Source organism: Dreissena polymorpha, chromosome 3, assembly GCF_020536995.1.
Source record: "Dreissena polymorpha isolate Duluth1 chromosome 3, UMN_Dpol_1.0, whole genome shotgun sequence".
In the NCBI taxonomy this organism is placed as follows: domain Eukaryota; kingdom Metazoa; phylum Mollusca; class Bivalvia; order Myida; family Dreissenidae; genus Dreissena; species Dreissena polymorpha.
The window spans coordinates 137681650-137701440 of NC_068357.1; the positions used below are offsets into that span (position 1 = coordinate 137681650).

Here is a 19791-nt window from a genome sequence, read left to right on the forward strand (position 1 = left end):
AATAGCTTTAATCAGACAAACAGTTTCGCATCTCGTGAGCACTGTATATCACCGCAATGGACGTAAACTCAATCTTGGTAACCTTTAATCATCAACATTTCAAGAGATTGAAAATGTTGCGATATATCTTATTAACACCAACGATGACTTAGATGATCAGAGTCAAAGAGGGCATCGAAATCCCGGTTTAGTGAACCACTCTTGGGAAAACATAACATAACTATAGCCTTTAGTTAAGTTACTTGTATATGACAATATTAAAGAGATAAAACGTTTACATTCGATATTATACTGATGAGATATAAAAGATATACGCCAAAGAATAAATATAATTGAGTGTTATATATTGTTCTCACTGTTCAACATTTCGAACGGTGTGTTCTAAGTACACTAGTAGTTGTGCAATAACTACTGAAAATTTTACATCGCATTGTGGTTGCAAAGAATCATTGAGTTTTGGATGTTCAGTTGGACTCAATGACATCCTCGATCCAGTCGTAGAAGTGATTAACACGCGTGTAGAACCCGGGGTACAGTGGGTTGGCGCAACCTTCGCCTGAACTGACCACGCCCACCTGGACCCAGTGGCCGTCATGGAAGCACGCTAGCGGACCGCCCGAGTCGCCCTAGAAAAAAGGTGAAATGCCCTTGTATGACATAAAGTACATCACTTTACGTAGTAATTAACTTCATAGAAGAATAGGCTAACACATCTAAATTGATAGAATCTGACAAGAATTGTTAGTTTATAACATATAATATCAAACAAGTTTAGGAAATTTTTATTTTTTGCTAGCCAGTGTATTTCTTGGACGAGTAAAATAAATTATTAACTAAAATGACAACGTAGGCATATCTATTATCTAGCTCACTATAATTAACGAAAAGAAACGCATGTAAACAAAACTAAGAATAGTTGATTAAATATAAATGAAAGATCGAATGATGTCACCTAAGATGAGCAATATTATAAGAATTCATTTTAGACACGCACAACAAGAATATGTATGACTTTTTGATACTAGGCTATTTGCTAATGAATATGTCATTTCACATTCGCAATATTGAATCCCACCTGACAAGAATCCCTGCCTTCACCAGCGGCGCAAATATTAGAGACGGTGAGGGGTGTGTCTTCCGGTTCATGGTGGAGATCGGCGCAGACGGAACTGGGCACGATCTGAACACTCGCATGGTGCGGTATTTCCACGCTTTCATTCGAACCTGGAAAACAACGCCGCCTCTTCCGTTGTAACATTGGTATAAAAATTGCAAGTTAAAATTGTTATATAAGATTTACGTAAGTATTCTGATGCTCTTGTCTTTCTAACGGCTACCAAAAACTTTGCTGAATCATAAGAATATTATTGTCAAACAAAGCGACACAGTTTACTTATCTTTTGTTTGCAACTGAAAATCATTACTGTACAGGAATAAAGTATTCTTCTTTCTTTGCAAAAATAAAAACATATCTCTAAATCTTAAATGTGTTGTACTATTTTCCATGATAGTGGTTTGGTTATTTTGATGTGTGCTGCGTGGATGCAGTAACGTGTATCCCCGTACAAATCTTCAATGTCGTTATATTTTCAGCCTTCAGAGGCTGATAGCGGTATTGTTATTTTTATAATTTTTAGAAACCTTGTTTAAGACCTTTCTTATTTACACTTATATGAATCATGAATATTGCTGGGCCAAGTGTGAGGCTGAGCGCTCTAAAGCCGGTTTAAACCCCCAATGCTTTGCATTGACCTTTCCAAGGCGGTGACCCCAGCTTTATTCTTCTTTGTGTGTATGTTGTTTCGTATTGCGCTGTTTCGTACTGTTTTTACTATTGGTCACTTGCCTGAAATAAAGGACCAACAAGTTGTATATAATGAGAATGCAATACTGCTCCAGCAGCTGGAGTTTAACTTCTTTATATTAGAAATCGAGTCTACCTTGCACTAAGTCTCCCCATCCCGCAGTGACGCAGTGGCTGTGATCGGGCGCAGTGTAATTGGTGTCCATACAAATGGTGTTCACGTACTCGGACAGGTGAGCAGGCCTGCTCAACTTTAGTAGGGCGATATCATAGAGCCATTTATCGTCCGAACACTCTGAAATAAAAATGTGCATACATCTGATGTTGAAGCGTCTAACATAATGGAGTTTATACGTGCGAACTGCTACATCATTTACATTGACACGCGAACACGTCTAACATATTTTGTTGACACATGTTTATGTCTGATACATTTTAGGTGTCACGTGCACATGTCTGATAAATGGGTGGAGATGCCGACAAAAGTATGATATATTTGAGGTGACACTGAGTAGTTTTTAATTCAGTTGTTGAGTGTTCAGACACGGAACGTTATTCTACTATGTAGATACTGTATGACGCATGGCGCGCAGTGCATAGAGTTCTATGCATGACTTGTTTTTGGACTTAGAGCTTACCAAACGCCCTGTGTTAAAGACACAAAGAATGCAATTGAAACAGCTACTTGATAAGGGTGTTATTCAAATTGTCGTTGAAATTTATAACTGTGTGATACATTGTGGTCACTGATGATGTTGACACTGACGCTTGATACGTATTTGTGGGCACTTAAAAGCGTTTGAAACATATGTGTGGGCACTGACACGCGTTTGAGACATAGGTGTGGATACTGACAAGCGTTTGAGACATAGGTGTGGACACTGACAAGCGTTTGAGACTAAGTGTGGGCACTGACAAGAATCGAGAGTAGGTGTGGACACTGACAAGCGTTTGAAACATAGGTGTGGACACTGATAAGCGTTTAAGACTAAGTGTTGACACTGACAAGCGTTTGAGACATAGGTGTGAACACTGACAAGCGTTCGGGACATAGTTGGGGACACTGACAAGCGATTGAGAAATATATATGGACACTGACAAGCGTTCTAGACATTGGTGTGGACACTGACAAGCGTTTGTGACATAGGTGTGAACACTGACAAGCGTTTGAGACATAAGTGTGGATACTGACACGCGTTTGAGACATAGGTGTGGACACTTACAAGCGTTTGAGAATAAGTGTGGACACTCACAAGCGTTTGAGACTTAGTGTATACACTGACAAGCGTTTGTGACAAAGCTGTGGACACTGAAAAGCGTTTAAGAATAGGTGTGGACACTGACAAGCGTTTCAGACATAGGTGTGGACACTGATAAGCGTTTTAGACTAAGTGTGGACACTGACAAGCGTTTGAGACATAGATGTGAACACTGACAAGCGTTCGAGATATAGTTGTGGACACTGACAAGCGTTTGAGACTAAGTGTGGACACTGACAAGCGTTCTAGACATAGGTGTGGACACTGACAAGCGTTTCAGACATAGGTGTGGACACTGACAAGCGTTTGAGAATAGGTGTGGACACTGACAAGCGTTTGAGACTAAGTGTGGACACTGACAAGCGTTTGTGACAAAAATGTGGACACTGATAAGCGTTTTAGACTAAGTGTGGACACTGACAAGCGTTTGAGACATAGATGTGAACACTGACAAGCGTTCGAGACATAGTTGGGGACACTGACAAGCGTTTGAGAAATATATATATGAATACTGACAAGCGTTCTAGACATAGGTGTGGACACTGACAAGCGTTTGAGACATAGGTGTGAACACTGACAAGCGTTTGAGACATAAGTGTGGATACTGACAAGCGTTTGAGACATAGGTGTGGACACTGACAAGCGTTTGAGAATAAGTGTGGACACTGACAAGCGTTTATGACAAAGCTGTGGACACTGACAAGCGTTTAAGAATAGGTGTGGACACTGACAAGCGTTTCAGACATAGGTGTGGACACTGATAAGCGTTTTAGACTAAGTGTGGACACTGACAAGCGTTTGAGACATAGGTGTGAACACTGACAAGCGTTCGAGACATAGTTGTGGACACTGACAAGCGTTTGAGACTAAGTGTGGACACTGACAAGCTTTCTAGACATAGGTGTGGACACTGACAAGCGTTTAAGACATAGGTGTGGACACTGACAAGCGTTTTAGAATAGGTGTGGACACTGACAAGCGTTTGAGAATAAGTGTGGACACGGACAAGCGTTTGTGACATAGATGTGGACACTGACAAGTGTTTGAGAATGGATGTGGACACTGACAAGCGTTTGAGACATATGTGTGGAAACTGACAAGCGTTTGAGACATCTGTGGAGACACTGACAAGCGTTTAAGACATAGGTGTGGACACTGACAAGCGTTTGAGAATAGGTGTGGACACTGATAAGCGTTTGAGACATAGGTGTGGACACTGACAAGCGTTTGAGACATAGGTGTGGACACTGACAAGCGTTTGAGAAATAAATGTGGATACTGACAAGCGTTTGAGACTACGTGTGGCCACTGACAAGCGAGTTGTGATTCATTGATATGGACACATACAGTAGTGCGGACATTTTGTAGCGTTTCATACACTGACATGGATACTAGAGACCGTTCGATACATTGGAGTTGACATTGAAGAGAATGTAAGACATTTGTGTACATCAAAACACGCATCTGTAAATGTCATAAAAAATTTACCACACGCTTTCAAGGGTCTTCTCATGTGTCGCACATGTGTCAATGGCAACTGTGATAAATTAGCCTGGACACTTAAAATTGTATGATAAATTGACGTTGAAATCGTGTGGGTCATTGGTGTGGAAACTGAAATTCGTGTAGCGTATTGGAGTGGACAAGTACACGTGTGTGACATAGTGTAGTTGACACCGTCAAGCATTTAATGAAATGGAATTGATAAACATTAAATGTGAGACACCTCTTCTACGAGTCTGATACAGTTGAACTGCAGGTGCAATTGTGAGATACAATTGAGTTTATGTGTGCACGCGTGTGATAAATTGGCATGGTTAACATGCGTATGCAATCATTTTGAACACTTCAATGGAATATGCAAGCGCTCAGTTAAAATGATCGGCTTAAACATGTTTCGAAAGGTATATATGCATGTCCGTGACACACTATAATGCTTATTCATTCATTTATATCAAATACTCGTAATTAAGGTATTTAATATTGGAGTAGCCACTCACACGAGTACTCAGGGTGTTAGACTATCTTGTCCAAGGTATGCTCCTGCTCCGTGCCTTCCTCTCGATACAGCACGTGCTCTCCGAGTAACGCGCGTCAGTAGTTTGTGTCCAACGTGTCAATCTCCAGACACCCATTATTACTGCAGACATGCTCGTATATCACAATCACGTAAAATCATGTAAAATTGTGAGATAAGTGTTGTGCTAACGTCGATTGCAGTTACTAAAATCAAAATAGCTTTACTGTTCAAGTATAGAAAATCTATAATTATTTCTTTCGATTATGTATAACAGATTTATTTGTTTTGATTATGTATAACAAAATGTGTTTTTCACGTCGCGCTTATGTTCTATTACCTTTCTTTTTTTTCAGATTTCACGTAAATCTATGGAGAGTTTAATACAAAATTTATAAAACACACGGATGGATTAACTTCCCTACACTACCCTTGGTTAAGACACAGGCATAGGGTGTGTCGAAAAAGCTAAATGAAAAAAAATGGAGTTATAGCAGAGATATATATTCAGATACATTCCATGAAAAGTGACGTTGACATTTGGGATAGGGTTACAAGTATTATGTAACACCCGCGATATTTAAATGTTGTTCGTGTGCGGCAAGTTATTTCTAAACTACCACATACGCGATGAACTTTAAGTCTGAATGAGCTATAGTGTTCTCATACTTTACATTCAATCTATTGATGTCACCTTGACCAGTCACTAAGAGATCCACACGATGATCATCACATTTTACAGTTGTCCCATCGATGATAAAATAACATTCATGACAAGCTGTATTAAAGACATAGTTATTTTTACCTTCAGACGTGGTCTTTACCCTTGAGATTGGAATGTGTTGTGCAGCACGTCACATCAACCCCACATTTAATAATCATTAAAAAGTGTTTTACTATTAAACGATAAAAAATAAAATTACAGTCAGGACAAGCAGTCTAAATTATCATATTTGCCTTTGACCTCTTCGTGTGACCTTAAGTTTGGAGCCATATGCATATGGTATGCGCTTGCGCGTCGTATCCACTTAGTAATCACGGTTAGCAAACTATGTTTAAACTTTCAAATTAATGTTGATGTAATAGTCCGGACATGAACCGGGAACGACTTAGATATGTACGAGCGTACGAACAAGTGAATTGCCTAATCCCACGCCCTTTTATGTGGGGGTGGGGAATAAAACAATGTGGTGAACTGTAATAAATAAGACAATACGTAGGATCTGCAAAGACAAAACTGTTTACTTTCCCTGGACCATTTTATGTGTGCCCATGTTTAAGTATATACATTCCCATTTCCGTTGACAATCGAACTCACTCGAAACAGTGCGCAGCGGTCAGTAGCCACTGCGGGGAGATAAGTGTCGCTCCACACCCATGCCCCATAGCCTCCATATCAGCCGATAATTGTTGAAGTGACACCAGCCATGGCCACTCTCCTTGAAGTAACGACGAGCCGCCTACAATTCGCTTCCTTGCGTCGTTTTTCACAATGTAGGTTTTGCCACACGAGTCGATATGTTCTTACAAAGATATACATGTACATAAAAGTGAAATTGATTGATTGCTCTGACAAAAGAGCTAATTAAAAAACAAAAAAGATGGCAACGCCCATACTAAATTAGGTATTTTTCGCCATTTTATGCACTTTATTACTTGCTTTGATTGCTTAAAAGCCGCTAACTTTCCAGCCATATCAGCAAGAAAATGATTAGCGTTTATTTCGTATTAATAATTGCTCTTTATCTGGACTTAACTCGCTGCACATTTTCTTAGCGAGACACGCTAAGAAATTTCGCAGCGAGTAAAGTCGAGATATATGGTTAATATTAATACGATTAAAACGCTTATCACGTTCTTGTCGATATGGCTAGAAAGTGAGCGGCATTTCAACAATTAATAAAAGTAATAAAGGGTATATAACGTCAAAAAAACCTGTCTTGGCATGGACGTCGCCATCTTGTTTGTTACGAAATTACATCCTATGTCCTATATTAAGGCATATTTTAAAGTTTTCATCAAACAATCACATCATTTCATAACATCACTTCTGAGATAAATCTAGGAAAAGATTGGTGTAAATAGTTTGTTTTTTAAAGAAGGCAATAAGTCCACAACATTCTCATAATGCGAACTTGGGTCTTATTCTCTATGAGACCAGCGTTGTTTCAAACCAGCCTGCGCATTCGCATAGTCTGGTCAGCAGCAACCCTGTCCTAAATAAAGTGACGCCATGTTTTGCGAGCTCATTAAATGACAGGATTTGCCGAACGCAACACGATTGTTAACTTTGATTCTGGTTAAAAATGAAGAAAATATTTAATTAATGAACGTTATCATTAGGCACTATAAATCACAATATAACATTAATCAATTACTTCGTAGATGCAAAATAAAGTGACTTACCATGCGGCGTCAAGGCATCTGAAATTCAAACAAAGAACGGGTCAAAGCCGAATTCTATGAAGATGCTCTTAACAGGGATACACATACATTTTGTTGATACATTAAAGGGGCCTTTTCACGTTTTGGTGAATTGACAAAAAATTATTTTTTTCTAATTCGCACATTTTCGTTGTCTTTATGATATGTGTGAGGAAACAGTTATACTGAATATTTACCAGGCTCTAAAATATCCATTGACGATTTAAAAACCTAAAAATTATAGAGCGTTGTAACGCGAAACGATTGAATAATTTGGAGAGTTCTATTGTTGTCGTTATATTTTGTTAGTTGTTAGTGGGTCAGTGGTTGGAGCTCAGATGAGGGTTACTTTTTTTCTTTCTTTAATTTTTGACGATGCTGCTTCAGCAGCTCGTCTAAGTTATCACACCATGAAAAAATTCTTCACAATGGCGAGCTATTTAAAAGACCGAGCCAGTCCGATTGAGATAACTCGATTTTTCTAATCGGCATATCTCGCTGATTAGCATTGATAACATTCTCCAGCAGAGTTGTCGTTCGTGCCTCAACATACAACAATGGCCGCGCCCATGAGAGAATGTTCACACTCGTGTCAAAACTTTCTTACAGCATACATCGGCTTGTTTGGTATTTAGAAACACAGGTGGAAGTAACGTACCCTGGATAGTATTTTTATTTTTTAGGAGCCCAATATATTCAAATAAATATATAAAATCATGTTTAATGAGAAAAAAATTGACAAAGAGCCATGAAAAAAAATCCCCACCCTCTGATATTGGAATCATAACAAGGTCATTAACTAGAATTTATCATAGACCTGTCTTCGCTGGCCGTAAAAATGTCAAAAGTAGCTTTAATCAAAAGCATCCATTGATCCCCCTATGGGCAATTGGACAACCTTTCAAAAAAAGTTAACTTCAAAAATATCTGTCCAGCCGTTAACTCACAGTCGGTCAAAAACCGAGCAATATTTCGAGTCCGTTTGTCAACCCGAATAAATCTTCTACAGACTTTCAAACAATATTTTTGAGTTTTGCCCCTTAATCGATAGCTCGCGTCCTATTACTTTGAAACAACGAAGCGTGTCAAATAATGCATGCATATGCAACCACTTACCTCTAAAAACTAATTCCAAAATGTTATATTTTCTTTGCAACAACTGTTTTAACCCCAAATTTTATTTACTTGAAAACGAAAGTAGCTTTCGCTCTTGAACCCGGCTTAGCAGTGAATTACACTGACAGAGCCAGGCACATAAATATCCAATCAACAACAACAACGATGTTTTAAAAAATGTGAATAAATGGAAATTACTTATCATTCTGATTGTATTGGAATAAGTTTTTAGGGGTAAGTGGTTGCATATGCATGCATTATTTGACACGCTTCGTTTTTTCAAAGGAATACGACGGGAGCTATCGATTAAGGGGCAAAAACTAAAAAATATTGTTTGAAAGTCTGTAGAAGATTTATTCGTGTTGACAAACGGACTCGAAATATTGCTCGGTTTTCGACCGACTGTGAGTTAACGGCTGGACAGATATTTTTGAAGTTAACTTTTTTTGAAAGGTTGTCCAATTGCCCATAGTAGGATCAAGGGATGCTTTGGATTAAAGCTATTTTTGACATTTTTGCGGCCCGCGAAGACAGGTCTATAATAAAGTCTAGTTAATGACCTTGTTATGATTCCAATATCAGAGGGTGGGGATTTTTTTTCATGGCTCTTTGTCAATTTTTTTCTTATTAAACATGATTTTATATATTTATTTGAATATATTGGGTCCTAAAAAATATATATATGAAAAATACCATCCTGGGTACGTTACTTCCACCTGTGTTTAGAAACTGTCATTTAGGATATATGAGTTATTTATTAACTAAATCTCCGCTAATGTCAACAATGGATTGAATTCGAAAGATATATTCGATGTGAATGCAGGACTTTCTGGATCTTGACAGCTTGACACGGCAAAACTGGTATTTTTAGTTATCAATTTAAGTCACATTTTGCTTTGTAAATTGTATTCGAGCATTTTGCGACTTATTGAATGACTATGATACCCGATATCAACATATCACATGGGATTTGCAGATCACCAAGCTGTCCTGAAAACATTGATTACAAAGTCTTTACTCAAATAACTGGTTTGTATTATTTCTTCTTTATATTTTAGTATTTTATATCATTTTTAAGTCAAATGAACAGTGTCACAGTAAAAGAGACATTAAGGCGATTGTGGCCAGTTTGGATCCATATCAGCCTGCAGTCGCTTGAAAGCTGTTTGCTTAATAGCGGTTTTCTGACAATAACAAATAGTTTAATTGGACACTGATTAGACTGTCCTTTCCCTGTGACCTGGCTCAAATAATAGTATTGTCAATAATAAAATGATTTTATTTCGTACATTAATCAAGAGTTTTTCTGGTCCCTCGGGATCAATGACTCCAGCACTTTCGTGTTGAGAATTGAATACTGCTTAAGGCGATGCTAGGGGGCGTGAGAGATGTTGCATCTTCCATTATCTCTCATGAACTGACTCAATAATACCGAGTCGGCAATATTTGACTTAATTTATGGTTTGGTTGCTCTGACAAGGGATCGAAAAATTTCAGAATCTTCCTAAAAGCCTAGTGGTAGAGTGTCGTCTTTGATTGCAGGAGGTTGTGCTGCGGGTTTGATCCCCAGAAGCGAAATTGAAAACTAGCCAACTTTGTTATCTAAAAGGCTGCTAAACCTGATATACTAAGATAATGTGAATTTTCTCTCACATGATGGTCATCGGTTATATTATATAAAAACTCACAGCAGAAGTAAACAATGGGACAAAAATAAATGAACGCATCTTTCATTTGTCTTTGACACTTTGAGTTTGACATGGCCTAGATTGAAATATGTGACTTGACTTTACCAGCACTCTTGTGACAGAGCTAAAGTGTAAATGTACCATTGAAGATCACCTAAATCCAGATTTGCTATTATAGAAGAGTTGAAAGTTTTAAGGTTGTGACAAGTAAGCAAAAACGGGTCATTACCGAGAGGCCACAACTGATCTATGACAGTTTTAAAACAAGAAAAATCAGTGCCCGATTTAGGATTCATTACATAGTTCAATAAAAATTAATTTCAGAAGACTGGTAACAGTTTAACGTTAAGGACGTACGCGGCAGTTTAGTTTCACGCAAATATTTTTTTACTGAAACACCGGTTGCGAAATAAGTGCAATATATTTCGGATATTCGGATAAAAAAGAATGTAAACAATGTAAGAACGAAAGAACAACAAAACATGTTTAAAATGAACGCAAGGTACAAAAAATGGAAGTTTTTGTCCATGAAAATGAAATACCTTTGATATGCCCCTTTAAAGGGGCCGTCCAACAGATAAAGCGTTGTATCGACGCGAAACGATATTTTGGGAAACTACGAGGATTGCTTATATAGGTAAAAAATACATCCGCTCTCAATATGAGCGTGGATGGTCGAGTGGTATAGGCGGTAGGCTTTTTACTCCAGGAATCAGTGGTTCGAGCCCTGTTGAGGGTTACTTTTTTTCCTTTTTTTTTAAATTGTATTCATGTTCTTTTACTAGAGATTTTTAGTTCAAATGTTTAAATTTATCAATATAAAGCATTTTAAGTATTTAATGACAAGCTTCAATACATGCCTAAATATGTTGGACGGCCCCTTTAATATATTGTATACATCTTGTGTTTAGTTATTTACTGTATTATTATTCTTTTACTCATCTTGCTACACATAATTTGTGTTTTCATTTACATTTAAATCTACATTTTCATTGGCATACAGCAATACATGTACTAGTATGTTTTTTGACCTGAACCATGTACATGGTTTTCACTGTGTTTTAAATAGCATTTTAATACCTTCCGTAAAACTGCATTTGTGAACAAACGACAACGGTGACCTATTGTTTTCTTTTTATATTTGTATTAAGTTTTAACTCATTTAACATTTAGGTAAATTTGGAAAAAATCTAGGTGCAGGAAGGCATTCAAAAATAAAAATGAATTTTATTTATTTTCATATGTGAAATTAGGCTGTTTTTGTTTATGTTTAAATATTTATAAAAAACACATGAATCAATCGATTCATGTTATTTTTTAAAACTTACATTCTAATTAAATGAGTATTACATATTTTGTGATAAATAGAGGTTGTTTTCAACACTTTTCTCATTAATTTACTCTAGTAATTATGTTATTACCTTATTGGTGAATTGTTCTTGTGCTAAAATATGCTTGTTGTTCAAGTGCGAATAAAAAATGAACAACAACGGTGACCCATGATTTGTATTTTATGTTTCTATCCACAACAGATGGTTCTACCTAAATACCAAAACTTATCAAATTCTAGGTGTAGCAAAATTTGCATTAAAACTGCCGCGTACGTCCTTAATGTTACCAATGTGTCAGACCAGGGCCTTGATTTAGAAATCTAGGACATGCATGGTCAGATGATGTCATTTAAGATTATTGGCGACGCCCTGGAGGGCGGCGACTAGTATGTAATGCATTTTTTTCGCTTTTGGGAGGAGAAGTTATTTTACGGATCAATGTATAAATATATGTTTTTAAATATCTTGCATAGTGGTGCTTTTTTGTGTAAATTAGTGTAACTAAGTACTGCATTTGCGCCTATTACATTTATTGCAACATTTATTGCCAATAATGCCAAGCTAATTGTTTTAATTAATAGCTGATCCACAACTGATCACAGGGGAAAGATCACAGGGACTGGGCAAATACGCAAAACATTCTGGTTTTGTATAAAAACAAATGATGTTTTGTATAAAAACAAAACATAATCAAAATATGTTTATTTTGTGGTTTTTCTAATTTGCTTATTTAGTGAAGAATCAATGAAGTGCGATATGTGACGACCTATCGCGCAAGAAAGTTTATTGGAAGGCGTAGTGGTACGAAAACGTACAATGTATTAGTTTATTAATATAAATAAAATAACGATCGCTATACACAACTTCACCAAATAGCAGTACATAAGTGAATGTCAGTCGGAATAGCTCAGTTGGGAGAGCGTTAGACTGAAGTTGTTTACGCAACAGTCATCTAAAGGCCCCCCGGTTCAATCCCGGGTTCCGGCACGAACGGAACAGTTCGGCGGCTGACAATTTTTTCAGTCAGGTTAATAAATATAATAAAGCTTTATTTAATGAAGACATTTTAAAATCCATTTAACTACAATTGGACTTTTTTATTCAAATTAATGGATGCAACGTGGTGACAACGTTAATTAAAATTTCTTACATCACTTAAATATCTTATAAAAAATACACGTGTTTTTATATTGACAAATAAATGCAAACAACACATCTATTATCCATGTATTTTTATGGTTGTCTATCATAGGCCTATCCCTACCACATATAGAGCGCGAAGTATTGATTGTAACAATGAGTTGCGATAAAGGAAGCAGCCGCTTATCAAGAAGGAGCTGTGTCCCAGCAACCCGTTACCCTAGAGTCAAGCACTCCTTGGAGTTTTTTTAAGAACCACATATAGAGCGCAAAGCGCGACGCGTATTACTATCCAGGTGGTATGGGCCCTTTAGCATTATCCGACCATTGCGTCCATAGTTATAAAACACAAAATGCAACACAAAAAGCAAAAAAACATTTTTTTACAAATATTATGCGCGCGTGCTCATGACGTCATTATTAACAGGTCAAACGACATAAGTCATATTCTTTCCCGCTAAAACTGCAGCTTTTTAGCGATTTGTTTCATTATTTTTTTTATTTTTTTTGTGATATATCAGGCTCGGCACGAATAAAATAACGGCTCGGTAAGCCACGACTTTATATTAAATAAATAAATATATACATAATATATATTGGATATACTTGCCATTATGCAATAGAAAGTTTATCGCGTTATCGGGTTATCGGGTTATAGTTATATATTGTAATCAATAATATACTTGTATACAGTTATGATGATGCCAGTTAAACCTTAATGTGTTTCATTATAGATATGTTGAACATTTGCAAGGGACCTTCAAGTATAATCAAGACGTCAATATAGAATTGCATAGACGTTGTTTCAAAACCTTTCGTACAAGGGTCTCAAACGGAAACCAGAGTAGTATTTCCAAGTGTTTTAAAACGAAGAAATAACAAAATTTATTTTCTTAAATTAAATAAAATTAAATAGCGTATTGAAACTGAAAACCATTAAACACATGAGGTCAATTCAATAATTATCTCATGTTATCGCCTGCAGTTACTATTTTACGAACTATACACTACATGTATACAGTTGATTCGCGCAGAGTTTCAATAATATGTCACACGTACTGCAGCCTTCGAATGTCACTTGATACCCGTCTGTTTCCATGACTACCAAGTGATTCCTCGCCCTCGGCAGGCCATCCGCGTGGGCGTTTCCGGTCTCAAAGCGGGTGAACACGGCAATACACTGGGAGCGGATAGGGAACCCCGGTCCCTCTAACACTAGCGAGCTTTCACCGTTCGGGATCTCAAAATCATGACAAAAACATAATATCGTATTTAAAATAATAATGGCCGCGTATGTTTGAATTAGTAAACGTGGTTGTTTTCTTTATTATTACGCCACACTCTTGTGGTTGAAGACTAGCATGTTCACATAACGGTGTTTCAGAACTTGGTAGGTAGACAGTGTCTTGACCATACCTCTTTATGTTGAAATTCCAGGCTTGATAAGTAGGTAGGGATGCTAGTATATCTTTAATATAATGCAACATTTATAATAAGCCGTCCTGTTAGACATTTGCAGGGACACATATCATTTTATGAAGCATATGCAGTCTGCGAATATTGTGATAGCATTCCTGAAAGTCTCCAATTATGGAAATGGGTATATTAAGAACATGATGCTGGGACTTTTACCAGATGTCCATATGTTAAAATATCGCGAAATGCCATCAAAACACTTTTAGACTCTTAAATGATGTCATTTGCATTGTTTTATTTAGTATTATTTTACTTCCCACTGGAACGACGCAAAAAGCCGTCAGAACACTATTATACTCGGAAACAAGTGGGTCGTGGTGTCTGAATATCGTACTATACATTTTTGGGGATGTAAGAAGGTATTGTACAGTAAGTAGACATTGTTATTCTATAAAAAATATTATTATTGCCTCTTTTTTTCTAATATATATAGTTTGAGAACATATTTTATTTCAAATTAATTAATCTATAATAAGGCAAAAGATTCTGCATGGCAGGTTATCGTTTGTTTAGTATACTTTCCATTCATATTGTTTATTACAGATAACCGTCACGTATGTCATATTCATCACTATCAATATTGATACTTCAGTGTAATCGTCGTTTTTGTTACGTACGTTGTATTGATACTTCAGTGTAATCGTCATAATTGTCATAGTCTTCGCATTTCTTGAGAGGATAATGCAGCAGACTGTCCTTTTTCACCACACCTCTATCTCCTTCAATGGAAGACCCATCTTCAACTTAAGATTCGCCGATGCCATAAGCTTTATAGATGAAACCAGCAGTGAATTTCCAAATCTCACCAACAGACACTATAAAACAGATGGAGCATACGGGATGGAGGTCAACGCGAAAAAGTCAAAGATCATGGCGGAGAGCACAACCAACACCGGTGCAAACATCAGCATCAACTGCGAGAATCAGCTTCAATAACTCGGGTACAACCCTGCCACAGGATGGTACCAGTACCGCTGAGGTCCGAATAAGAATAGTCATGGCGACCGCGGCGATGACCAGATTGAAGAGGTTGTGGACAAGAAGTTACATCAGCTTCCCACCAAGTACAGGCTCGCAGCATCCATCCTGCATTACGGTTGCGAGACCTGGACGTTTCACGTGAACACAGAACGCAAGATATAGGCATTTGAAAACTAGTGTCGCCGAAGACTGCACTGCATCTCCTACCTGGAGCGTAAGACCAACGAATACGTCCGGAACATTGCATCAGCGCTTATTGTTCCACAAGGACCCTTCATACGGACCGTCAAACGACTAAAGATAGCTTTGTTTGAACAAGTCACAAGGCAAGACTCACAATGCATGACTGTATTCTAGAGAACCCTAGAGGGAGGTCGCCGTTGTGGCCTACAGAAGAAAAGGTTGATGGAAAATGTGGAAGAGTGGACGTCCCTCCCCATGGATATCTTACTTATAGCAGACCACAAAAGACCAACCTGACGGGCATCTCTGTGTCGTCGTCACCTATTTCCCCCAAACGACAAAACACGATCAATGGAATCATGATGATGATTATACGTCAACAGGCAAAGCTCGTTGTGTAAAACTGTTCCATTGGATGAGTTACTCTACGTATAGCACACAACAGACCTGATTGGAGCATTATTTCTGTTTCGTCGTCCCCCATTTCCTCCCAACTGTCACACCGGTCAAGAGAATGATGATTTAGATGCTTCACATTTTTCATCGTTGAAATAACCATCATAGACGTCATTTGGGACGTAATCTTTGTTCACTTCGGCGTCGTCAGTGGCATTGTTTATCTGGACTAAATATAAGTTGAAACGTAAAGTGTAAATTGTGTTTTTCCCAAAGGTGTTTATGGTTAGACGCCACCATTCTACGAGTCCGTTTTATCAACAGATCGTAGAGTTATCTCATGTTAGATTCTTTAGATTCGTTGGTACGCTTATGCAAGTGATATAAGCCGTTTTGTCAAAACGCAGATAAAATGTGATAAGACCAGTCTTAGCATTCGTACATTTGGTAGCCGTCTAAGATTTGGGCATGGTTCGAGCAAAGCAAATGATGCTGTTCCGTAAAAAAACGTTTTAGGGATATCTAGACTAGGCACTTGGCCATGGGGAATGCGATTGATTGACAAAGTATTGAGCGGCTTGTCAATTTGCTGAGTGATGATCGCATAGAATCAAAGAAGAGATCACATTCCATAGCCGTCATGACGCAGGTTTGATTTCACTCCCATCTCAATGCATCGAACATAATTCAAATAAATGTTGAATTCATTCAATCAAGTTAAGGAATGTGAATCGCGTTGCAACAAGTTAAATTTTAAAGTTGGATCAATTTATAGTTTGAGTATGGCCCTTGACCGCTCAATTCACCTTCCCACACTCCATGAAATTTATCCGAGCGTATTTGTCATCAATCGGTCTCTAAGCGCCATCACTAACTTTCCTAAAATGTGTTCAATTAAATGATTTTTTTTAGATATTTGTAAATACATTAGGCCATTAAGTGGGGCGTGCACTCAGGTCACCCCAGGCGTAATATCACCTACCTTCAGCTCGTTGTTCTCCTTCAAGAACTGAGCCATTTCGAAGTTGCATGCCCTGGCAAAGGCGACGTTAAACGTGGGCGTCTGCTCGGTAGCCGGACCTGACAGGGTGATCCGCATCGACGTGATGATCTTCTCCTTGTCAAAAACGAACTTCCGGAGATTGTGATCGGGGCACTCTGTGGAGCTTGGTGTGATGGAGCCCGAGCAATGGTCGGGATCTGCCACCAACAGGATATAATATCAAAGTAAGTTAATGCACGTACACGTGGAAATGAGAATTGCACAGACGATACCGTCTTATCGACATTCTGACTAATAAATATTTTTGATAATAAAAAAATTCATAACGAATGATTGATAAATATAATTGACAAATAGCAAATATTATTTGTTCCGTTAAGGACATGTATCAAGACATTTTTAAAACGCGGTAATATTTGTGAAGGCGCCGATACTATGGGTTATCTAATCGACATGGTTTGTAATAGCTGTTCTTAATGGATGCGTCCACTAACCAGATGATCGAATTTGTGTGTTGTATTTATTGTTCTTTTTCATGCATTTGCATAAATTAACGCATAAGTGTTTGTCCTTTTTCGCCTCTTTCTTCATAACTTGAACATGTACGTTGTACTTTACCTTAAATGCGTTTTATTTTCTAAATTATCATTCATCTTCGATTATACTGAGATAAGTCTATTTTATCCATCATTAATTAATTCTAAATTCTCTGAAATCAATCAAATGAGTATTGTAGAACACAAAATAACTGCTGTTTACTAATTAATGAGTGTTCACTGTTGCAAAAAGCCCCAAAATTGTTTAAATTGCGAAATGTTCTTGTTTTAAAAACCAAACATCATATATGAAGTGAAAATGGGCTTACTGCAGCCGAGCAGTTCAAACCTCATGGCAATGTTCTCTCCGATACGATTTGTTGGCACGATGCGTACGCATCTAGCGTTGAACACGGGATCGAACATCACCGTCGTCGTCTTATTAGAGTCCTTATTTCCGTAATATTCCTGTGGATACATCGACGAACTAAATATTAATGGACATGCATTGAATGTCTCGAATTCGGACAGATTCATTAGTGCTATGTGTACAAGATATTAAACCCGCCGCTCGCCGCAAAAAAATTGCTGCCCAACTTCTTTCAGTATATATCGATCACAAATGTCTTTACTTCGTTATCAAATTTATGAAACATTATATTACGATAAATATTTTTTATAACTATAGAAAAAAAATTAGTATGATTATTAATAATTTATATTAATATCGATTATGCCATACACATTCGATTCTCTGTTTTGCGGCCGCGGGCGAGAACGTTATCAGGTACATTACCGAAAAAACCCCACTCATCATTTAAAAAATGTGGAAAATCAAGCAATAAAGTGTATACACAATTCTAAAAACTAACTATCTTCCAACAACGCACATACGTTTTAAAAACCACATTTCCGTAACTGCTGTTATGCTTTGGCGGCTCTTTAGATAAAATAGTCAATCGAAACTGGTACTACGGCGCTTTCTGTCAAATCACTTACAATTATATATTAGTTATGCAGTGATTTAATTTTCAGTGAAGCCGGTTTTAGAACACAACAATAATTAGTTTGAGAAAAGCGTTTGTGTAACTGCTAACCCCTTCAAAGGTCATAACAGTTTTCATTTATTTTAATAGCAGAATTGTGTAATGTCGTTTGAGGAATAGTTTCGAAACATGTATCCAATCGTTTAAGATTCAAAAGGAAGATGTGTAAAAACCTATACTTTTGATGAAGAATAAAGCTTGCTTCGTTGTTTTTAACAAAAAGTAGTACTAGTCATAATACAAATATGTTTTATTTAAGTAACTGGTAATATGATGATGCTATATAAAGGTAGTTTTACAATTAAATATGTACAAATGCAATTACAAAGTTGTAAAATTTCTTTTTATTTACTGTTTTTTCTTGCTTGGTTGGTAGATGTCACAACTTTAAGTGGACCCTTACACTTAAATCTTATGCCTATGGCCTTACATAAGAAAGCATTTAATTTTACCTTACACTTTAATGCACGCTTGATATGGTCACTTTCATTTTCCAACCAGTATCATGTAATATCTTCTTTATAAACATAATTGTCACCTTTTCAACGCCGTGCCTGTCAGTGACATTGGCGAAGGTGATGCAGTCGATGCTGTACGCCACCCGGAAGTGCGTAACCCGGTACGCCGACTTCGAACTCTCTTGAAATTCTGCCTGCAACAGAGAGGTTAAGAACAACAATTTCTAAATTATGAATTAGATTTGCTACTCTTCTACTTTTATGTATAGTCATCTGTTATCAAGAATATATCGCCATACACGATAAGCACGAAGAAAATAAGTTTGTACAATACATAGTATGTGCGTTTGGTGCCTGCCATACCATCGATACGTTAATATAATATGCGCGCAACGCCTGGTTTAATGGTATCTTATAAGGAACAGCGACTCACCTTGCCCTCTGTGTTTGCGCTCGCCCTTAAAAACCAGCGACGGCAAAAATATCGTTGTCTGTACTGTGTACTCATAATAACACTGTAGACATTAGTGAAGATTTGTAGATGTCTAATATTCTCAAATGTCTATGAGAAGAATGTTTTTTTATCGAGATGTAACTCTTACTTATATGTTTATCAACCCTGAACAATATACATGCACGAAGCACAAATAACAATTATCATTCATAGATAAGACACACAAATTAAAAAAAAATTACACAAAGCATCATGTCATCATGATTTTAGTTTAAGCTATGCGTGACCTTTTAATGATACGCAATTTAAGCGTTTAAACAGTTAAAACAAACAATGTATGACGTATATAATATGCACGAATAAATAACGAACATATCATTATGTGTGCATATACATGTATAACAATGATTGATTGCTTGAGTTCAAGGGTCTAGCAGCAGTTACACATGAGTTAGAAGCTATCCCGCTAATGTCACAAT

At 37.3% G+C, this 19791-nt stretch overlaps 1 protein-coding gene across 1 annotated transcript; it reads right to left on the reverse strand.

Annotated features, from left to right (window-relative positions):
* Positions 1-464: 464 nt before the first annotated feature.
* On the reverse strand, positions 465-19366 carry LOC127872627 (neurotrypsin-like). The gene is made up of 10 exons (XM_052415957.1): positions 19292-19366; positions 18939-19052; positions 17684-17822; positions 16798-17015; positions 13839-14019; positions 6399-6603; positions 2443-2450; positions 1941-2099; positions 1076-1224; positions 465-626 (listed from the first exon to the last, which is right to left on the reverse strand). Exons 1-10 carry the CDS (start codon positions 19364-19366, stop codon positions 465-467), a joined length of 1410 nt encoding a protein of 469 aa, XP_052271917.1.
* Between the last annotated feature and the right edge of the window lie 425 nt (positions 19367-19791).